This window comes from Narcine bancroftii, chromosome 2, assembly GCF_036971445.1.
Source record: "Narcine bancroftii isolate sNarBan1 chromosome 2, sNarBan1.hap1, whole genome shotgun sequence".
Lineage (NCBI taxonomy): Eukaryota > Metazoa > Chordata > Chondrichthyes > Torpediniformes > Narcinidae > Narcine > Narcine bancroftii.
The window spans coordinates 71,271,415-71,287,915 of NC_091470.1; the positions used below are offsets into that span (position 1 = coordinate 71,271,415).

At 39.4% G+C, this 16,501-nt stretch overlaps 1 protein-coding gene across 1 annotated transcript in view; it reads right to left on the bottom strand.

Annotated features, from left to right (window-relative positions):
- Nucleotides 1–1,947: 1,947 nt before the first annotated feature.
- The window catches only part of aven (apoptosis, caspase activation inhibitor), a 181,261-nt gene continuing 166,707 nt past the window's right edge, over nt 1,948–16,501 (bottom strand). The window contains exons 3-6 of the mRNA XM_069917077.1: nt 11,602–11,672; nt 7,740–7,835; nt 2,843–3,152; nt 1,948–2,508 (exon numbers count right to left, since the gene is read on the bottom strand). Coding sequence (XP_069773178.1) covers nt 2,396–2,508; nt 2,843–3,152; nt 7,740–7,835; nt 11,602–11,672 — 590 coding nt within the window. The 3' untranslated portion in view covers nt 1,948–2,395. The remainder of the gene's footprint in view (nt 2,509–2,842; nt 3,153–7,739; nt 7,836–11,601; nt 11,673–16,501) is intronic.

Consider the following 16,501-nt stretch of genomic DNA (forward strand, 5'->3'; position numbering starts at 1 on the left):
TCCTTTTCTATCCAGATCTGTCAAGATGTGATACGTTGTCAGAAAGAATTTAATCCAGCAAAAGCTGTGTTATGGAAGAAGGGTTATCGGTTTGCTTTTAGGTATCCCGCTGTGTTGAAGGTGTTTTATGGAGATTTCCAGGCTGAATTTTTTGATGATGAGGCTGATGCTTTGTCTTTTGCTAATTCTTTGCCAAATAATTTTTGACTTACAAAAATCAAAAGCAAATGGTTCCCCAAAGTGCAATGGTGCTGTGAACGGGAGTAGCAAGAAAAATGGTCGAAATCAGCATTCGAACTGGAAGGTAAAGGAGGACCCACCTGCTACAAGGCATTGGTGAGGCCAAATTTAGAGTACAGTTGTGTGCAGTTCTGGTCACTAAATTATAGGAAGGATTTCAACAAGATAGAGTGCAGAGAAGATTTATGAAAATGTTACCTGGGTTTCAGCATCTAGATTACAAGGAAAGATTGAGCAAATTAGGTCTTTATTCTTTGGAGCGTAGAAGGTTGAGAGGGGATTTGATCGAGGTGTTTAAGATTATGAGAGGGATAGATAGAGTTGATGTGGATAGGAATTGAAACAAAAGGTCTTGAGTTAAAGGGCAAAAGTTTAGAAGTAACATGAGGGGGATCTTCTTTATTCAGAGAGTGGTGGCTGTGTGGAATGAGCTTCTGGGAGAAGTAGTGGTGGTTAATTTTGTCATTTAAGGAAAAATTGGATAGGTATATGGATGGGAGGGGAATGTATGGCTATGAGCAGGGTGCAGGTAGGTGGGACCAAATTCTTATATGGTTATATAATTATTAGATGGGGAATTCAAATAAACTGCTTTTCCCAAAGAGCAATGAGAATGTGGAACTTGCTCCCACAGGAAAATAGATACCTGTACATTGAAGTGCAGTCTATGAAGGTACATGGAGACAGCAATAAAGGTTTAGCTAAAGAAAGAGAGGTGGCACAAATGTTGACATGTACTAATTGAACTCAATATAGTATTATCATTGTAAATATATGAAATTAAAAAGGACGTGCTAAAAATAATTTTAATCTCATCTTTCAATTTAAGGAGTCTTTTTTTATGGAAGATGTGTCAAGAACCCTTTGGGGATTTTTCTTTGCTGGAGACTGTTTCCATAAACAGTACATTGATCAGCTCTGATAATTGAAAGCACTGCTCGTACTGACCTACTGACTGAACATATGGGACTTGGCATGAGTGGAGAATAGAAAATAGAGAAAACAGATATTTCATGTCAAAGTAAAATTATGAAAGGTGTTGAAAATACAACTATCTTAAACAGAGTGATGTTCAACTTTTAAGTATATACAAAATGTAATGTTAAACAGAATTGGAAGTGATGTGAAGATGTTAAAGTTAATCTCTTCTGTGGTTTTTGGCTAAGTGATTAAACAGATTGCCTTAAATAGCAAGAAAGCACCAATTGTGCCTTACCTGTAGCCAAATGCTAAGCAACAATGTGTATGTTCTGTTTGCTAGCTTATGGTCCTCAAAAAAAAAACAAGTTAGAATTTGTTCACAATGTTGAGTCTTACTATATACTCTACCAACCTGTAGAATGACTAGTTTGCCAAGGCAGCATTTATAATTTTTTTTGGCCATGGTAATTCATGAAATTCCATAACCCATAAAATCTTTCTTGTGCTTTGTGGGTCTTATTTCTTTCAAATTAAAAGTAATTACAACCTGAAATCTTAAATTTTGAATAATTCATCCATGCTAACTGCAATATAATGCACAGTTTTAAAATAGTTATTGAAATTCAGTGATGTATCAATTTTTTTTCAGAAGAATCTGTTTAATCTGATAATAATGAGTGTATCATTCTGTAACAGCTGACGTAGTAGCACATTTAAGGCACATAATAAATATTTTTTGCCCACGAATATGTAATTACTTAGTTTGAACCAATCGATGCAAATATCTTTTTCAAAATTTACTTTAATTACAATAAAGTATATGGCACAAGATGTATAATGGATGATCAGAGCTCTTAAATGAATCTCTTTGCTTAATTCCATTGTTATTAATGTGGAATTTAATCCTTCACCAAGGAAACCAGTGAATATCATGGATTTGGCCTTTTCCATTACTTCTTGAACAGCATTTTTTCATGTAATGGTAATTCTATTGCTGAACCTAGCCTTCAAATGCTAGTTTCATTAGCTGAGGTTAAACATTAATCCTGATATCCAATATGCAGTACTTGAAAGCAAAAGTTAAGAAATGCTTAACTCATCTTCACCATCGTACATGATGCTGAAGTAATTACCCAACTGCATGTTTAGTGCTGAGAAAGCAATGACATTGTGGTGTTCAGAGTCAATTATTTGTTGCCAACATTCATATACTTGCAAGACTGTCATGGTAATATTAAGATATCATCCTATCCAACCAATCTTCGAGTTCCTCCTCAGGGTCAAGCTTCTGAACTGTTGCTATTGGTTGTGAATCTGTATTGTCTATTACCACTGTGCCAGATGAGTCTGTTCAAAGGGCAAAGAAGTAATCATATCAGAAGAATATAAATCAAGGAATGCATACTAGCTTTCATGCCCACTATCAAGACTAAGTTGGAACAAGGGTTCACCAGAAGAAAATACAATCCAATTATTCATTCACAGATATGAATTATAACAAGTGTTTCTTTATCTCCCAAAATTCCAAATTAAATATAACAGTAAGTTGATAAAGTACAATATGCATTTAACATTATTCATATATATTCATTCAAACTGAAACAATTCAAGCTATTTTACTAAAAGCTCAAAATCAGCATTCCTAAATACAATATAATTTTTAAATGCTGAGTGGTCTCACCTGCTGAAATATTAACAGTTTCAGGATCATGGAGGACTTGTACATCCTCAGTTCCTTTTAAGGAAATATCATGCTTGTTAACAGGCTTTTCTAATTGAAGTAAAAAATCCAGTTCCTCGTCTAGATGGTCGGCTGAGTCCTCAGATGCAGGAGCAGGACTCTCGGGTATTTGTACAGTAGGGTTGACCGGAATGATGTTCACATTTGTTGAAGAAGCTGGAGCTTCATGGGTTCTAAATTGACCAAATTTGCTTTGACCACCATCCATACTCTTCATTCTGGTCTGTGGCAGCTCAACAGGGGGATTTACCTAAATGTGAAAGAAACATAAAGTTGATATTAAGTAAGAATTACTGAAGATTACAATCTTTCTGTTTTATGTTGCTCTCCATCTGCCTATCCAATTACAGATAAGCTAATTAAGAAATAAAATAAAAATATTTAAAGGAGGTAAACAAAATATTTTACCATCATTCAGCGCAAAGAACTAGGCTGTCTGGATCAAGGATGAATTTGGTTACTAGAAGTGAAGGTAGAGATCGCTGTTTTCTACCTCTTCAGGTAGGGCAATGGTAAAAGTGAACTGATAAACTATCAATGTTGAAAAAGATAAACCTAAGGGGTGGTACAGTTAATACAATGGTGTTAGAGTGTCAGCGATTGGGTCTGGGGTTTGAATCTGGGTCCCATGCTGTCTGTAAGGAGTTTGTACGTTCTTCCCATGTCTGTGTGGGTTTCCTCCCACTGTTCAAAACAAACCAGTTGTCATTGAGTGGAATGGACTTGTGGGCTGAAATCGCCTGTTACTGTGCTATATGCCTAAATTTAATTTTTAAAAAAATCAAACTGAACAACGGCAGGGCAATCGGCCTTTTATCAATGCTTGGATGACTCTGGCATTAATGTGGAATAAAACTCATTCATATATGAAATATAGATTAATGAAAGTTCACATAGATATGTTAACAAACATAACAAACATAACAATTACAGCACGGAAAGAGGCCATTAGGCCCTTCTAGTCCGCACCAAACCAAACACCCCTTTTCTAGTCCCACCTCCCTGCACAATGCCCATAACCCTCCATCTTCTTCTCATCCATATACCTGTCCAACCTTTTCTTAAATAATACAATTGACTCCGCCGCCACTATTTCTCCCGGAAGATCATTCCACACGGCTACCACTCTCTGAGTAAAGAAGTTCCCCCTCATGTTACCTCTAAACCTCTGCCCCTTAATTCTTAACTCATGACCTCTTGTTTTAATCTTTCCTCCTCTTAACGGAAATAGTCTATCCACATCCACTCTGTCTATCCCTTTCATAATCTTAAATACTTCTATCAAATCCCCTCTCAACCTTCTACGCTCCAAAGAATAAAGACCTAATCTGTCCAATCTCTCCCTATACTCTAGATGCTTAAACCCAGGTAACATTCTGGTAAACCTTCTCTGCACTCTCTCCACCCTGTTTATATCCTTCCTATAATTAGGCGACCAGAACTGCACACAGAACTCCAAATTAGGCCGCACAATCTCAACATCACCTCCCAACTCCTATATTCCATGCAATGATTGATAAAGGCCAGCATACTAAAAGCCTTCTTCACCACCCTATTCACGCGAGTTTCTACCTTCAGGGAACGATGTACCGTTACTCCTAAATCTTTCTGCTCTTCTGTATTCCTCAATGCTCTCCCATTTACCACGTATGTCCTATTCTGATTCTTCTTACCAAAATGAAGCACCTCACACTTATCAGCATTAAATTCCATCTGCCATTTTTCAGCCCACTTTTCTAAGCAGCCCAAATCCCTCTGCAATCCTTGAAAACCTTCTTCATTATCCACTATTCCACCTATCTTAGTATCGTCTGCATATTTACTAATCCAATTTACCACCCCATCATCTAGATCATTAATGTATATAACGAACAACAATGGGCCCAATACAGATCCTTGAGGCACACCACTGGTCACCGGCCTCCAAACTGACAGACAATTATCCACTATCACTCTCTGGTAGTGGATTATCAAAGACCTGAGCCCAGTAAATTAAAGTAACAGAGGGCTGCTGAGGTGATTTTTTTGGTACTAGTTAGGCAAGGTTTCCATTCTATTCTCCACAGGCCACAAAAGGTTGAGAGGAGTAAAATTGTTTAAAATTATGAAGAGTTGGATTCTTGGGAAAGCAAAATTTATGGTAAATTGACGGTGCTATACGTAACGCTCCTGCCTCACAAAACCAGAGACCGGGACTCAATCCTCATTTTAGATGCTGTTTGTAGGTTCTCGACCGTGGCCTCGTGGATTTCCCCATACCAAAGATGTGTTGTCGGTAGGGTAACAGGCGACTGTAAATTGCTCATAAAGTTAGTGAGAGTAATGTAGATGGACACTTGATGGCCATCATGGATACAATGGATTTAAGATCATGCCCATGTTGTGCAAATCAGAGCAGCTCAACAGTGGAAGAGAAACTACACTACCTGAAAAGTTGGTAAAAGCATGTTCAAGAGTAACTTTCAAAAGGAATTGCATAAATTTTTGGGAGGAGAATGGATAACAAGCAGAGAACTGGACTTGATTCTTCCTATGTTTTGCATCATTTTATACTTTGCCAAGAAGTTTTTGAATTGCAGGACATAAAATCAAAAAAAGAATAAAGCCTTTCTCATTCAACCCAATCCAAAGAAAACTGATAATTTATCAACAATTTGTAAGAGTAATGGCATTCATATTTTTGGGTTGGTTGTTTTATTAAAAACTGAGGAACGTTAGAAAGGGATAGAGAGCACAAAAGGGAAGAGTCATGATAGGAGAGTGACCAGCTGAGATTGAAAGACTTGTGACCATTAAATGCAGAAATCTGGTTTCCTTTATACTGGAAATGGCTGGCTGCTTTGCTTGAACATCTCCATGCAAAGGTGACCCTGAGCTTCCAATTTTCCAGTCATTTTAATTCTTTAACCCACTCTCCCACTACTCTGGCCTCTTACCCTGTTCCAACTGAGCTTCATGTTATTTTAAGGAACAGCATCTCACCTTTGAAAGGGATAAAACATCAAATTTAACATTCTCCACATTGGTGAGACCAGATGCATATGAAATGACCACTTTGTCCAACCCTTACATTTTGTTTGGGAGTCTAAACTAGAGCTTCTTGCAGCCAACTATTTTAACAATATGTTTGTTTTTGGCCTTATCCATTGTCAGGGTGATACCAAACCAATCAACACATCATTCTTTGTGGACAGTCTTAAACCTAATGGCATGAACATTGATTTTTCTAATTTTAGATGACTTAGAACATAGAAATTTATAGCACAATACACAGAACTTGATCCCACAGTTAATGAAGGCCAACACATCATACACCTTCATAACAGCACTATCAACCTGTGCGGCAGCTTTGAATGTTTTGTGGACACAGACCCCAAGATCTCTCAGATCGTCCAAACTTCTCAGAGTCCTCGCATTAACATTGTATTCTGCTTTCAAATCTGACCTATTGAAGTGAATTACTTCTCAGCCCAGCTTTTTCAATGTCCCTCTGTAACCTCTGGCAACCCTTGAGGATATCCACCAACCTGTGTGTCATCTACAAACCTACCAACCCACCTTTTCATTTCCTCATCCAGGTCATTTATTAAAATCACAAGGCAACATCTCCAATTCTCTGGTACTTCTCCTGTCCCTAGTGATGATGCAATGGCTCAGAAATCTCCTCCCTTGCTTCCCACTTGGGTAAATCGCGACTGGTCTTGGAGACTTATCAAACTCCATGCTTTCAAGAACAAAACCTACCTTCATTTGGTTCCACTGTTTCCATTTTGTCTTTACCCATTCCTGTACTTACCCCTCATCACTCTTTGCAACACCACCTGCCCATCCTAATGTGTCTCTTCACCTTCTCACCTCTGGCTCTCTCCCCTGGCTATATGTAATATCAGCCCTTCATTTTGGTCTTGATAAAGGCTCCAAACCTGAAATATTGTATGGCCATTTCTACCCATGGATGTTGTCTGAACTGTTGAGTTCCTCCAGCAATTCTTTGTTTGAACAAGTTCAGAAAAATATTGCACCTCACTTCCATGATTCCAGTTTTTTTTTTCTCTCTCTCTGGCCCTGGTAAGTCAGATCTCACTTTTCTCCATTCATGCTTCATTGTGACACGTTTACTATTCATTTTTAGTCAGTACAGGAGCCATTTCTCTTGTTTTGTTCCTCCATGTCTCCACTATATAACAAATGTTCCCCTTTGCGCTCCCCTTCCCCCTCTCTGCATCTTTTTCTAACAATTCCAATTCTGATTCAAGGTCATCAACTTGAAACATGAAATCTATTTCTATTCCCCACAGATACTGCTGAATATTTAGGGCATTTTTATTTCAGATTTCATACATCGACTGTATTTTGCTTCAGTATTTTGTAAAACTCTATATAGGAATAAATCTAGGCTATTGAAACAAAACAAAAAAAAAATCTTACTTCTCTTGAAGTCATGGCCCCAGACATCAATGGCCCCAGACAGCTGATGCTGACACTTAGGCTTCTTGTAGAAGGGTATGGTTGTCAGGATAACAGAGCCCTTAATGAATCTCCTAGCAACTAAAGGTGCGAAAGCAAAGAGCTACAAATTGGCTATAGAAGAGTCTACTCTGCTTCAGCAGACATGTGCTGTTGAAAGGAGCTTTAAAAAAATAGGACTTGACAGGACAAATTATGTTCCCAATGTATGTTCAAATGGCAACTTAGAAAGGAGAAAAATACCATTGTTTATTTTCAATAAATACACCCAGCAAATCAAGGTGAAATATAAACTAATGGGAGAAACTCTTCCAAGAGTAAAATGTGCAGTAAAATATCTATGTTGTGTGTAGATTATAATGACTCTTACCTGTATCAACTCTGCTTCCACATTCAGTCGGATGGAAAGTGGCAGTTGCTGAAGAGATTGGGCCAGAGATTGACAATCTACAAACAATGGTGAGACCTGAAATGCACAACCAACTGATTAGTATATGCACAGAAATTTAGCTTTGAGGAAGCAGTTCAATATTGTTTTTCAATTTAACTTGCAATATTAATTTTTGTTTTTTCAATTATGACCTAATCAATAATAAATTGGCATTTGTAATCAACTTAAATGTATGTGTTTGGGCAGTTTGGGCTCATGGCCTTGAATGGCCTGTATCGCTAAATTAAATAACAATAAGAAAAAAAACGGTATCCCCAAAAGGAACCTGTGGGTAAAAATATCATACGTTGCACACAGAGTTCTCCAGCATAGAAACTTTGGCACTATGTTTCGGAAGTTTTCAGCTAAGACAATAACAACGGAATCACAGAAAAACTTGGCACTGAATGAGATCATTCAGTTCATTGTATTTGTTCCAGTTCCTGGTACAAAAGTCAAGTGAAACACGAAATCCTGCAGACTCTGTATTTGTAGTAAAACACACAGAAATGCTGGAGGAACTCAGCAGGTCTTTTCAGCGTCTATAAGAGACAAAGATACATGGCCAACATTTTGGGCATGAACCCTTCTTCAAGGAATAAGCACAACAGGCCAAAAGCAAGAAATCTCAGAAAGTCTCAGAATGCAAACAATGGGGGAGGAATGCAGACCAACCAAAGGTGTTAATTGGATATGATAAGGGGACGAGGTATGTTTGTGTGAAAGGAGATGGAATGGAGGCCGATAGGGAAAGCAATGGGGAAAGGAAAGCCAGAGTAGTCGATATTAATGCCATCCAGTTGGAGGGTGCCCAGTCGGAAGATGAGGTGTTTTTCCTCCAATTTACAGGTGGTCTCAGACTGGCAGTGCATGAGACCATAGATATGTCACCAAGGGAATGGGTGGAGAATTGAAATAGGTGACCACTGGGAGATCCACGCTATTTGCAGTGGACAGAGCTGAGGTGCTCAACAAGGTGATCTCCCAGTCTCTCCAGTGTAGAGGAGACCACAACAGGTGCACTGGATGCAATAGATGACCCCTTCAGATTCACAAGTGAAATGTTGCTTCACTTGGAAGGACTGTTTGGGAGGTGTGGGCTCAAGTGAGGCATCTCTTGTGGTCGCAGGGGTAGGTTCCAAGGGGACGATTGGTGTGGAGGGAGGAATTGAAAATGGAGTCACTGAGTGAGCAGTCCCTGTAGAAGGCAGAGAGGGGACTATGTGTCTAGTGGTGGGATCACCTAGTAAATGGAGGAAATGGCAGAAGAGGATGTGTTGGATATGGAGGCTGGTGGAGTGGTAGGTGAGGCTGAGGAATGGTGCGCGGGGGGGGGGGGCAGAGGGCAGAGGAGGCTAGGGTAAATGTGCAGGTAATGTAGGATATGCAGGTGAGCGCCGAGTTTATGTTGGTAGAGGGAAAGCCATGATGTTTGAATGAGGAGAACATCTCTGATGATCTAGCATGGAAGTCTTCATCCTGGGTGCAGATGTGATGGAGGCGGAGGAATTGAGAGAATGAAATGGAATCCTTACAGGAGACAGGGTGGGAAGAGGTGTAGTTGAGGTGGCTGTGGGAGTTGGTGGGTTTATAGAAGATGTCTGTCGAGAGTTTGTCTCCTGAGATGGAGACAGAGAGATTGAGGAAAGGGAGAACGTTGCTAGAGATGGACCAATTGAATTTGAGGTCAGGGTGGAAGATGGCAGCAAAGTGAAAGATGTCAACAAGCTCAAAATGTGTACATGAGGCAGCACCAAAGTAGTCATCGATGTAACATTGGAAGTGTTGAGGGGCCTTGCCTACGTAGGCTTGTAGCAAAAAAACAGGCATAGCTGGGGCCCATGCGGGTTCCCATGGCTACCCTTTTAACCTGGAGAAAGTGGGATGTGTCAAAGGAGAAATTATTGAGGGTGAGGATGCTCTGCCAGGGCAGTGGTGGAGGAGGGACTGGTGGGTCTATTGTTCAGAAATAAATGGAGGACTTTGAGGCTAATACCCCTCCTGGAATTGAAGTTGCACAGAGAGATAGCAGTACAGAGAATGAGAGAAATGGGGGGGGGGGGGGGGGGAGAGAGAGAGAGAGAGAGAGAAAACAAGAACCCAGTGTGAGTCATTAAATTCATGAGAAGCAGAAACAAATTCGGCTGGTGAGGGACGGTATGGAAAATGATGATGAGTAATCCAATTAATTAGTTTATTTCTTCTGATGACCTTTCTTTTCCTATAAGCACTTTACCCATTATCATTGCAAGTGTAAATCATTAGATTCTGAATTTCAGTTCTCTAAGGATTTCTGTTTTTATAGTTGTAACTGCCTACTGGAATACACTAACTCAAAAAAATGATGGAAGCAGACTCAAACAACATTTTTGGAAAATAATTAAATAAAGAAGTCAAAGGGGAAAAAAGTAAGGGAAGAGTCAAAATATGAGGGTCTGGACTATAATGGTTAAAGCCAGAATACATTCAATGAGCCAAATGGCTTCCCTTCTAGGCCATACCAATTCTTTGAGATCTGTATATTTCTGAAGATTATAAAATCCTAATTATATAAACACAATAGTTTTAAAATCCACTTAAAAACAAGGAGTATCTATTATTCCTAACATTTACTTCATTTGAAGCAACCTTGAGCACAAGGCTCAACTACAACATCTCTGGTAGCCTCGCCACATTTATGTTTGTCAAATTGTTTTTTTTTAAACCCTCAGGTCACAAATAACTATATCCTTCTCTATCTACCATAAAAATAGGAAATGCACTGTCAAAATCCAGTTTAACTGAAAAGCTATTAATCTATATTTGTCTAGTGACTATTTAAAGAATGCATTTGTGATGTATTATTTTGGAATAGACAACAATTGATTTATTTTATAGATTTTACAGTTTGTTTTTAAATTTCTTTATAATGAGAATAGGCTGCATCTCTAATTGCTTCTCATCAAATTTTGACAGGAAATAGTCTGGCTTTTTAATTTGTTATGCTTCAACCTCAAACACCAAGGATGTCAGGCAATCACACAAAATACACATGGACCTTGAATTGGATTAGGCCTGAACTGAGGCAAAATCCCAGTGCAGTAAACATAGATGAATACCAACAAAACTGATAATAGAACCATTGAAAATTCATTGTAAATCTTACTATGAACTGTGAGTGAAATGCAATATTATATCATTAGACTGATAATGTTTTGGATAACGAATAAAGATACAAGATTTATTGAATGAGATTGAAAGAGAAAGAAAATTAAATTCCTGTGACAACTACCAAAGATTTCTTCGACTTTTATTTCAAATTTTACAATTTAAATTTAACAGGCGCAGGCTTTGAACACCAGACCTGGTCACTGGCACTGTAAAGGCGTTGCACTAACCAGTACGCCAACCGTGCTGCCTTAATGATGAGAGTATCTTCTGAAGAAAGAATAACATGCTCCAAAGTTTGACTGTTGACTATTTTTTACTCGAGTTACAGAAAATTTCTGTCAACTTCTCTAGGTAGCTTCTTGACAAACAGGTTAAGCTTATTATTGTTTGCCCAAAATCTAACAGTAGTTATTGACCTTAACTGAGGTTTAACACTGCATAAAACAGACAGTTTGTGCCACTTTGCATCATTGACCAGGTTGCAATGTACTACAGTTAAAGAACTATTTGCTTTTCAATGCTATTGTTGGCAACACAATTTAGCAGATTAATGGCACGCCAGGACTTGTATTTTGCCAATTGACTTTGTAATTTCTGATCAACAATAACCTGAAACATAGTGATACTCTTGGAAAGTTTTGCAAAGTCTCACCTGTTTACTTGAGGATACCTCTATTTCCCACTCCTTCTCTTCAGCAAAACGAAATTGTGCAAATGAATCTCCTTCAATGAAGCAAAGACTTTGTTTATTTTCTTTGAAGTCTGAAAATTGCTAGTTAACTTTCAATTCATAGAAATCTTATTGTACTAATTATATGTGATATCATTCAAACCATTTCATATACATAGGGAAAAGAATCATTCATCTAACATAAAATTGTAAAATTAGAAGAGTAATTTTAAAACACAACAGGATTTAAAAATTACAATTTGATAATGGAGGATAATTAAAACCAAGATGATGCACTTAAATCCATCGTATTGGAGTTGAACTCATCAGGGTATTCACCAGTTGGAATACCAGGTTTGTACTGAACTACTACGTAAAACTACCTGGTATAAAAATTTTAAATCAGAATGATTATTCAGTCAATTTCTCTGCCTATTATTTTGAAACATAAACAGTGTTAATTTTAAATGATCATGAAGTAAGAAACAATTCTCAAAGTTAGATACAGTAGTTCAGAATAACCATTAATTGTAAGGCAGTCCAAGTTTTCATCTGTATTTATAATGACAATTCATGCTGATTTAAAATGCAAATTTTCAATGTCATAAGTTTATGTCTCAGAGCAGCTTCCTAGCTCTTAAATTTAAAAAAATGCAGCATAGTTAATCCAGCAATTAGCACAATGTTATTACAGAAGGTTAAAATCCAGTGCTGTCTGTAAGGAGTTTGTACTGTGTGGGTTTCCTCCCACATTCCAAAGATGTATGGGGATAGTAGATTAATTGGCCATATGGGTGTATTTGATGGTGTGGGGTCATGTGCCAGAAGGGCCTGTATCTCTAAATTAAAATTAAGTTAAACTAAGCACTGAAATTATAAAAGACTGTAGGTAGAACCCAACATATGAGCACTAAAAATAAGCAAAGCTCTCAAACTGTGCTTTAAATTAATGTAAATGTAGAAGAATGAATAATGTCACTTTCTCCCACTTCTTGAAACTTCTGAAGTTGTGGGAGATGATTCTGGATATGATGTACTCAGAAACACACAAGAAAGGAATAGCAGCAGGAGGGGGCTGGTTGCAGTTCGTCTGTATTTGACCATTTGTGCCTGCTCTGCCATTCAATGGTGGATCTTTTACCTCACCAAAAACTTGCCAACTTTTATCCTGAATGTTATTAGCAATTGAGCCTCCTCAGCACCCATGGGTGGACGATTACCCCAGTGAAGAGATATCTATTCAAGCCATTACTTTGAGACTGTGAACATTGGTTCTTGCCATCACAGTCTTTCCTTTTATTCTGACTCGCTCCATAAAAGTTCATGTTTCAATGAGATCATCTATCATTCTTCTGCACTCAATTGTATGTACCCAGTCTGCTTAACCTCTTCTCAGAGAACAACCACTCCTCCCACCCTCCAGAAAACAACCTTGTGAACCTTCATTTTTCTCTATCCATTGTAATTACCCCAAGCATTCCTTCAAATTCCACTCCAAATTACTATGCCTCCTGTTGACTGAACCAACAGCTACATAACCTGGTGGCTTTACAAACAATTGCAATACAAACAACTTGACTTTGGCAGAGGTTTAATCCAATTCTCAGGGATGAATTGCTGTGCCCCAGCCTTCAGGATTTGCCTTGCAAAGTCCAGCTCTCTTATCTCAGAAGCAGCTTTACAGACCTCCAATAAGCTGGTTTGACAACTACACAGCCAAGCTCGAGAGCCAGATTTAGTCATTTTAATTCCAGAATCTAGCCTGCAGATACCAACAACCATGGATCGAAGCAACAACACGAGATGTTAACTGATATGACAGCATGTGGTGTTGAATGAAATTTCATTGAAAAAATGAGATGCATGTGAAATTTCAAAAGCAAGTATTTCACATCTATGCACTTTCACATTTTCTCTCAAGTGCCCTTTAATTTTGCGGAAACTGCCAAAATGTTTGGCCTGGAAGTCAGCCTGAAGAAAACTGAGGTCCTCCATCAGCCAGCTCCCCACCATGATTACCAGCCCCCCCACATCTCCATCGGGCACACAAAACTCAAAACGGTCAACCAGTTTACCTATCTCGGCTGCACCATTTCATCAGATGCAAGGATCGACAATGAGATAGACAACAGACTCGCCAAGGCAAATAGCGCCTTTGGAAGACTACACAAAAGAGTCTGGAAAAACAACCAACTGAAAAACCTCACAAAGATAAGCGTATACAGAGCCGTTGTCATACCCACACTCCTGTTCGGCTCCGAATCATGGGTCCTCTACCGGCATCACCTACGGCTCCTAGAACGCTTCCATCAGCGTTGTCTCCGCTCCATCCTCAACATCCATTGGAGCGCTTTCATCCCTAACGTCGAAGTACTCGAGATGGCAGAGGTCGACAGCATCGAGTCCACGCTGCTGAAGATCCAGCTGCGCTGGATGGGTCACGTCTCCAGAATGGAGGACCATCGCCTTCCCAAGATTGTGTTATATGGCGAGCTCTCCACTGGCCACCGTGACAGAGGTGCACCAAAGAAAAGGTACAAGGACTGCCTAAAGAAATCTCTTGGTGCCTGCCACATTGACCACCGCCAGTGGGCTGATATCGCCTCAAACCGTGCATCTTGGCGCCTCACAGTTTGGCGGGCAGCAACCTCCTTTGAAGAAGACCGCAGAGCCCACCTCACTGACAAAAGGCAAAGGAGGAAAAACCCAACACCCAATCCCAACCCACCAATTTTCCCCTGCAGCCGCTGCAACCGTGTCTGCCTGTCCCGCATCGGACTTGTCAGCCACAAACGAGCCTGCAGCTGACGTGGACTTTTACCCCCTCCATAAATCTTCGTCCGCGAAGCCAAGCCAAAGAGAGAAGAAATGTATCAAAGAATGTGGCACTTTGACATCTAAACCAGCAAGGCATCAGATTTCATTTCCGCACAGTGCTAAATTCACCCAGTTTATAAGGTTACATAAAGTTACACATTTCTAGAAAGTGATGCCAACTTTCAATCTGTGCCTTGTTAGAGTTCGAATGACCTCACAAGTCCACCCAGGAAATAGAACTGTAGATGGGGGAAGAGTGGGTGTGCAAGGGGGAGAGAGAGAGAGAGAGAGAGAGAGAGAGAGAGAGAGAGAGAGAGAGAGCACGCACGCACGCATGTGTGAGGTGAGAGAGAGAGTATTGCTTGTTGATGAGGGAAGACATAACAACAGTATTTTGAGGACATTCTCTGAAGTTCCTCCAGTGAAGCTGTTTGAATAGAACAGAGGAACAAAGAAATGAGCTGCTGGAGAAACATAGGATAATGTGCCAGATGCAGAGCTTGATAGGGTGGGAAGTCTGGGACGGGGAGGGTAGGGGAATGAGGGGTGAGGGCAGAAGTATAAGAAATAGAGGACATACAAATAAGAACTATCACTGACAATAAGGGGAGTCTATGGCTATTAAAGAAAGGACATTTGGATGTCCTGGAGTGAGGAACAACACACCATATTCCTTCTAGACAGCCTTAAACAGCATAATCATCAATTTTTCCCATTTTAGATAACCCTCACCTCTCTCTTGTTTCATTGTTTCCATCTCTTCTTTACACACTCCCTTCATTTCTTTTCTCTCGAATCTTTCCCCCTTCCTTCTCAGTAATCCACACCTCTCCTACTTTCTGTGCAATACGCTCTTGGCCCCTCTCCCTTCATATACAGAATATCGCTCCATTTATTTTTTACTTTAGTCTGAATAAAGGATTCCGATCCAAAACATGGATGCTGCCTAATCTGCTGAGTTCCTCCAGTTTTTCATTGTTTGCTCAATGATTTTACCACCCCCTTTTCATTTCCAATTCACTATCACTTTAATATGAAGCTATAAGTTGATGTGTGGTTTTACAAAAATGCTCTTTGCAATAAACTGCAATTGGCTAAAATATTCACAAACACCAGAGAAATGGCGCACCACAGATAAATCACAATTCTACAAAATCCACCACTGACAGGGGACTGACTGCAATTCATTGCAGCCCATGCCCAGATATGTGCAAAAATAAACTAATAGAAGCTGCCATCATGCTACAGTGTATTTTTAACAATTCCAGCTTCATGTTCAATCTGTGTTACCAGTGCTCAGAAAATAAACTTTACTGCTAATCATTTCTGCAGCAAAATGCATAGAAACAGCTCCAAGAACATATGGTGGCGTGCAAAATGTCCTCGAATTTATAAACAGCAAATGCAGTAAAATACCTATCAGGTCAGGTCATATCTGCGGGGTGAAAACCTGTAAAACCTGTGTGACCACAGAGGAAAGCTGTAACCCAGGATATCTGGTCAATGAGAGAATGGGAGCAGTTTTAGAATGAGATCATAGTTGCAAGAAATGGGTAGCAGATCAGGTTGGTTATGTTCTGCAGAGAGAAAAACAGGAAAAAAGAAGGCCAAGATGAGCTTTTATTACAAAACATAGAAAACAGGCCTTTCTGCACACAAACTCTGCTGACTATGATGTCAATTTAAACTAATCCCGTCTGTCCCCTGCCTTTTCATGTTTCTGTCCTAAAGTCTCTTAAATGGTAATATTGTATCTGCTTCCACCATCTCTCCTTGCAAGCATTCCAGGTACCCGTCAACTTTTCTCCTCACACATTAAAACTGAACATCTACTCCATCAATTCCTCTCATAATCTTATCAACTTCGTTCAGGTCTCCTTCAGTCTCCTATAGTCCAAAGAAAGCAATTCAAGTTTGTCTAATTGCTCTTACTAACCAGTACTCTGTAATCCAGGCCACATGCCTCTTCTGAGTCCTCTCCAAACCCTGTATTGGAGCAACCAGAACTGCATATACCGTATACTCCAAATACAACTAACCAAAGCTTTGTACAGCTGCAATATAA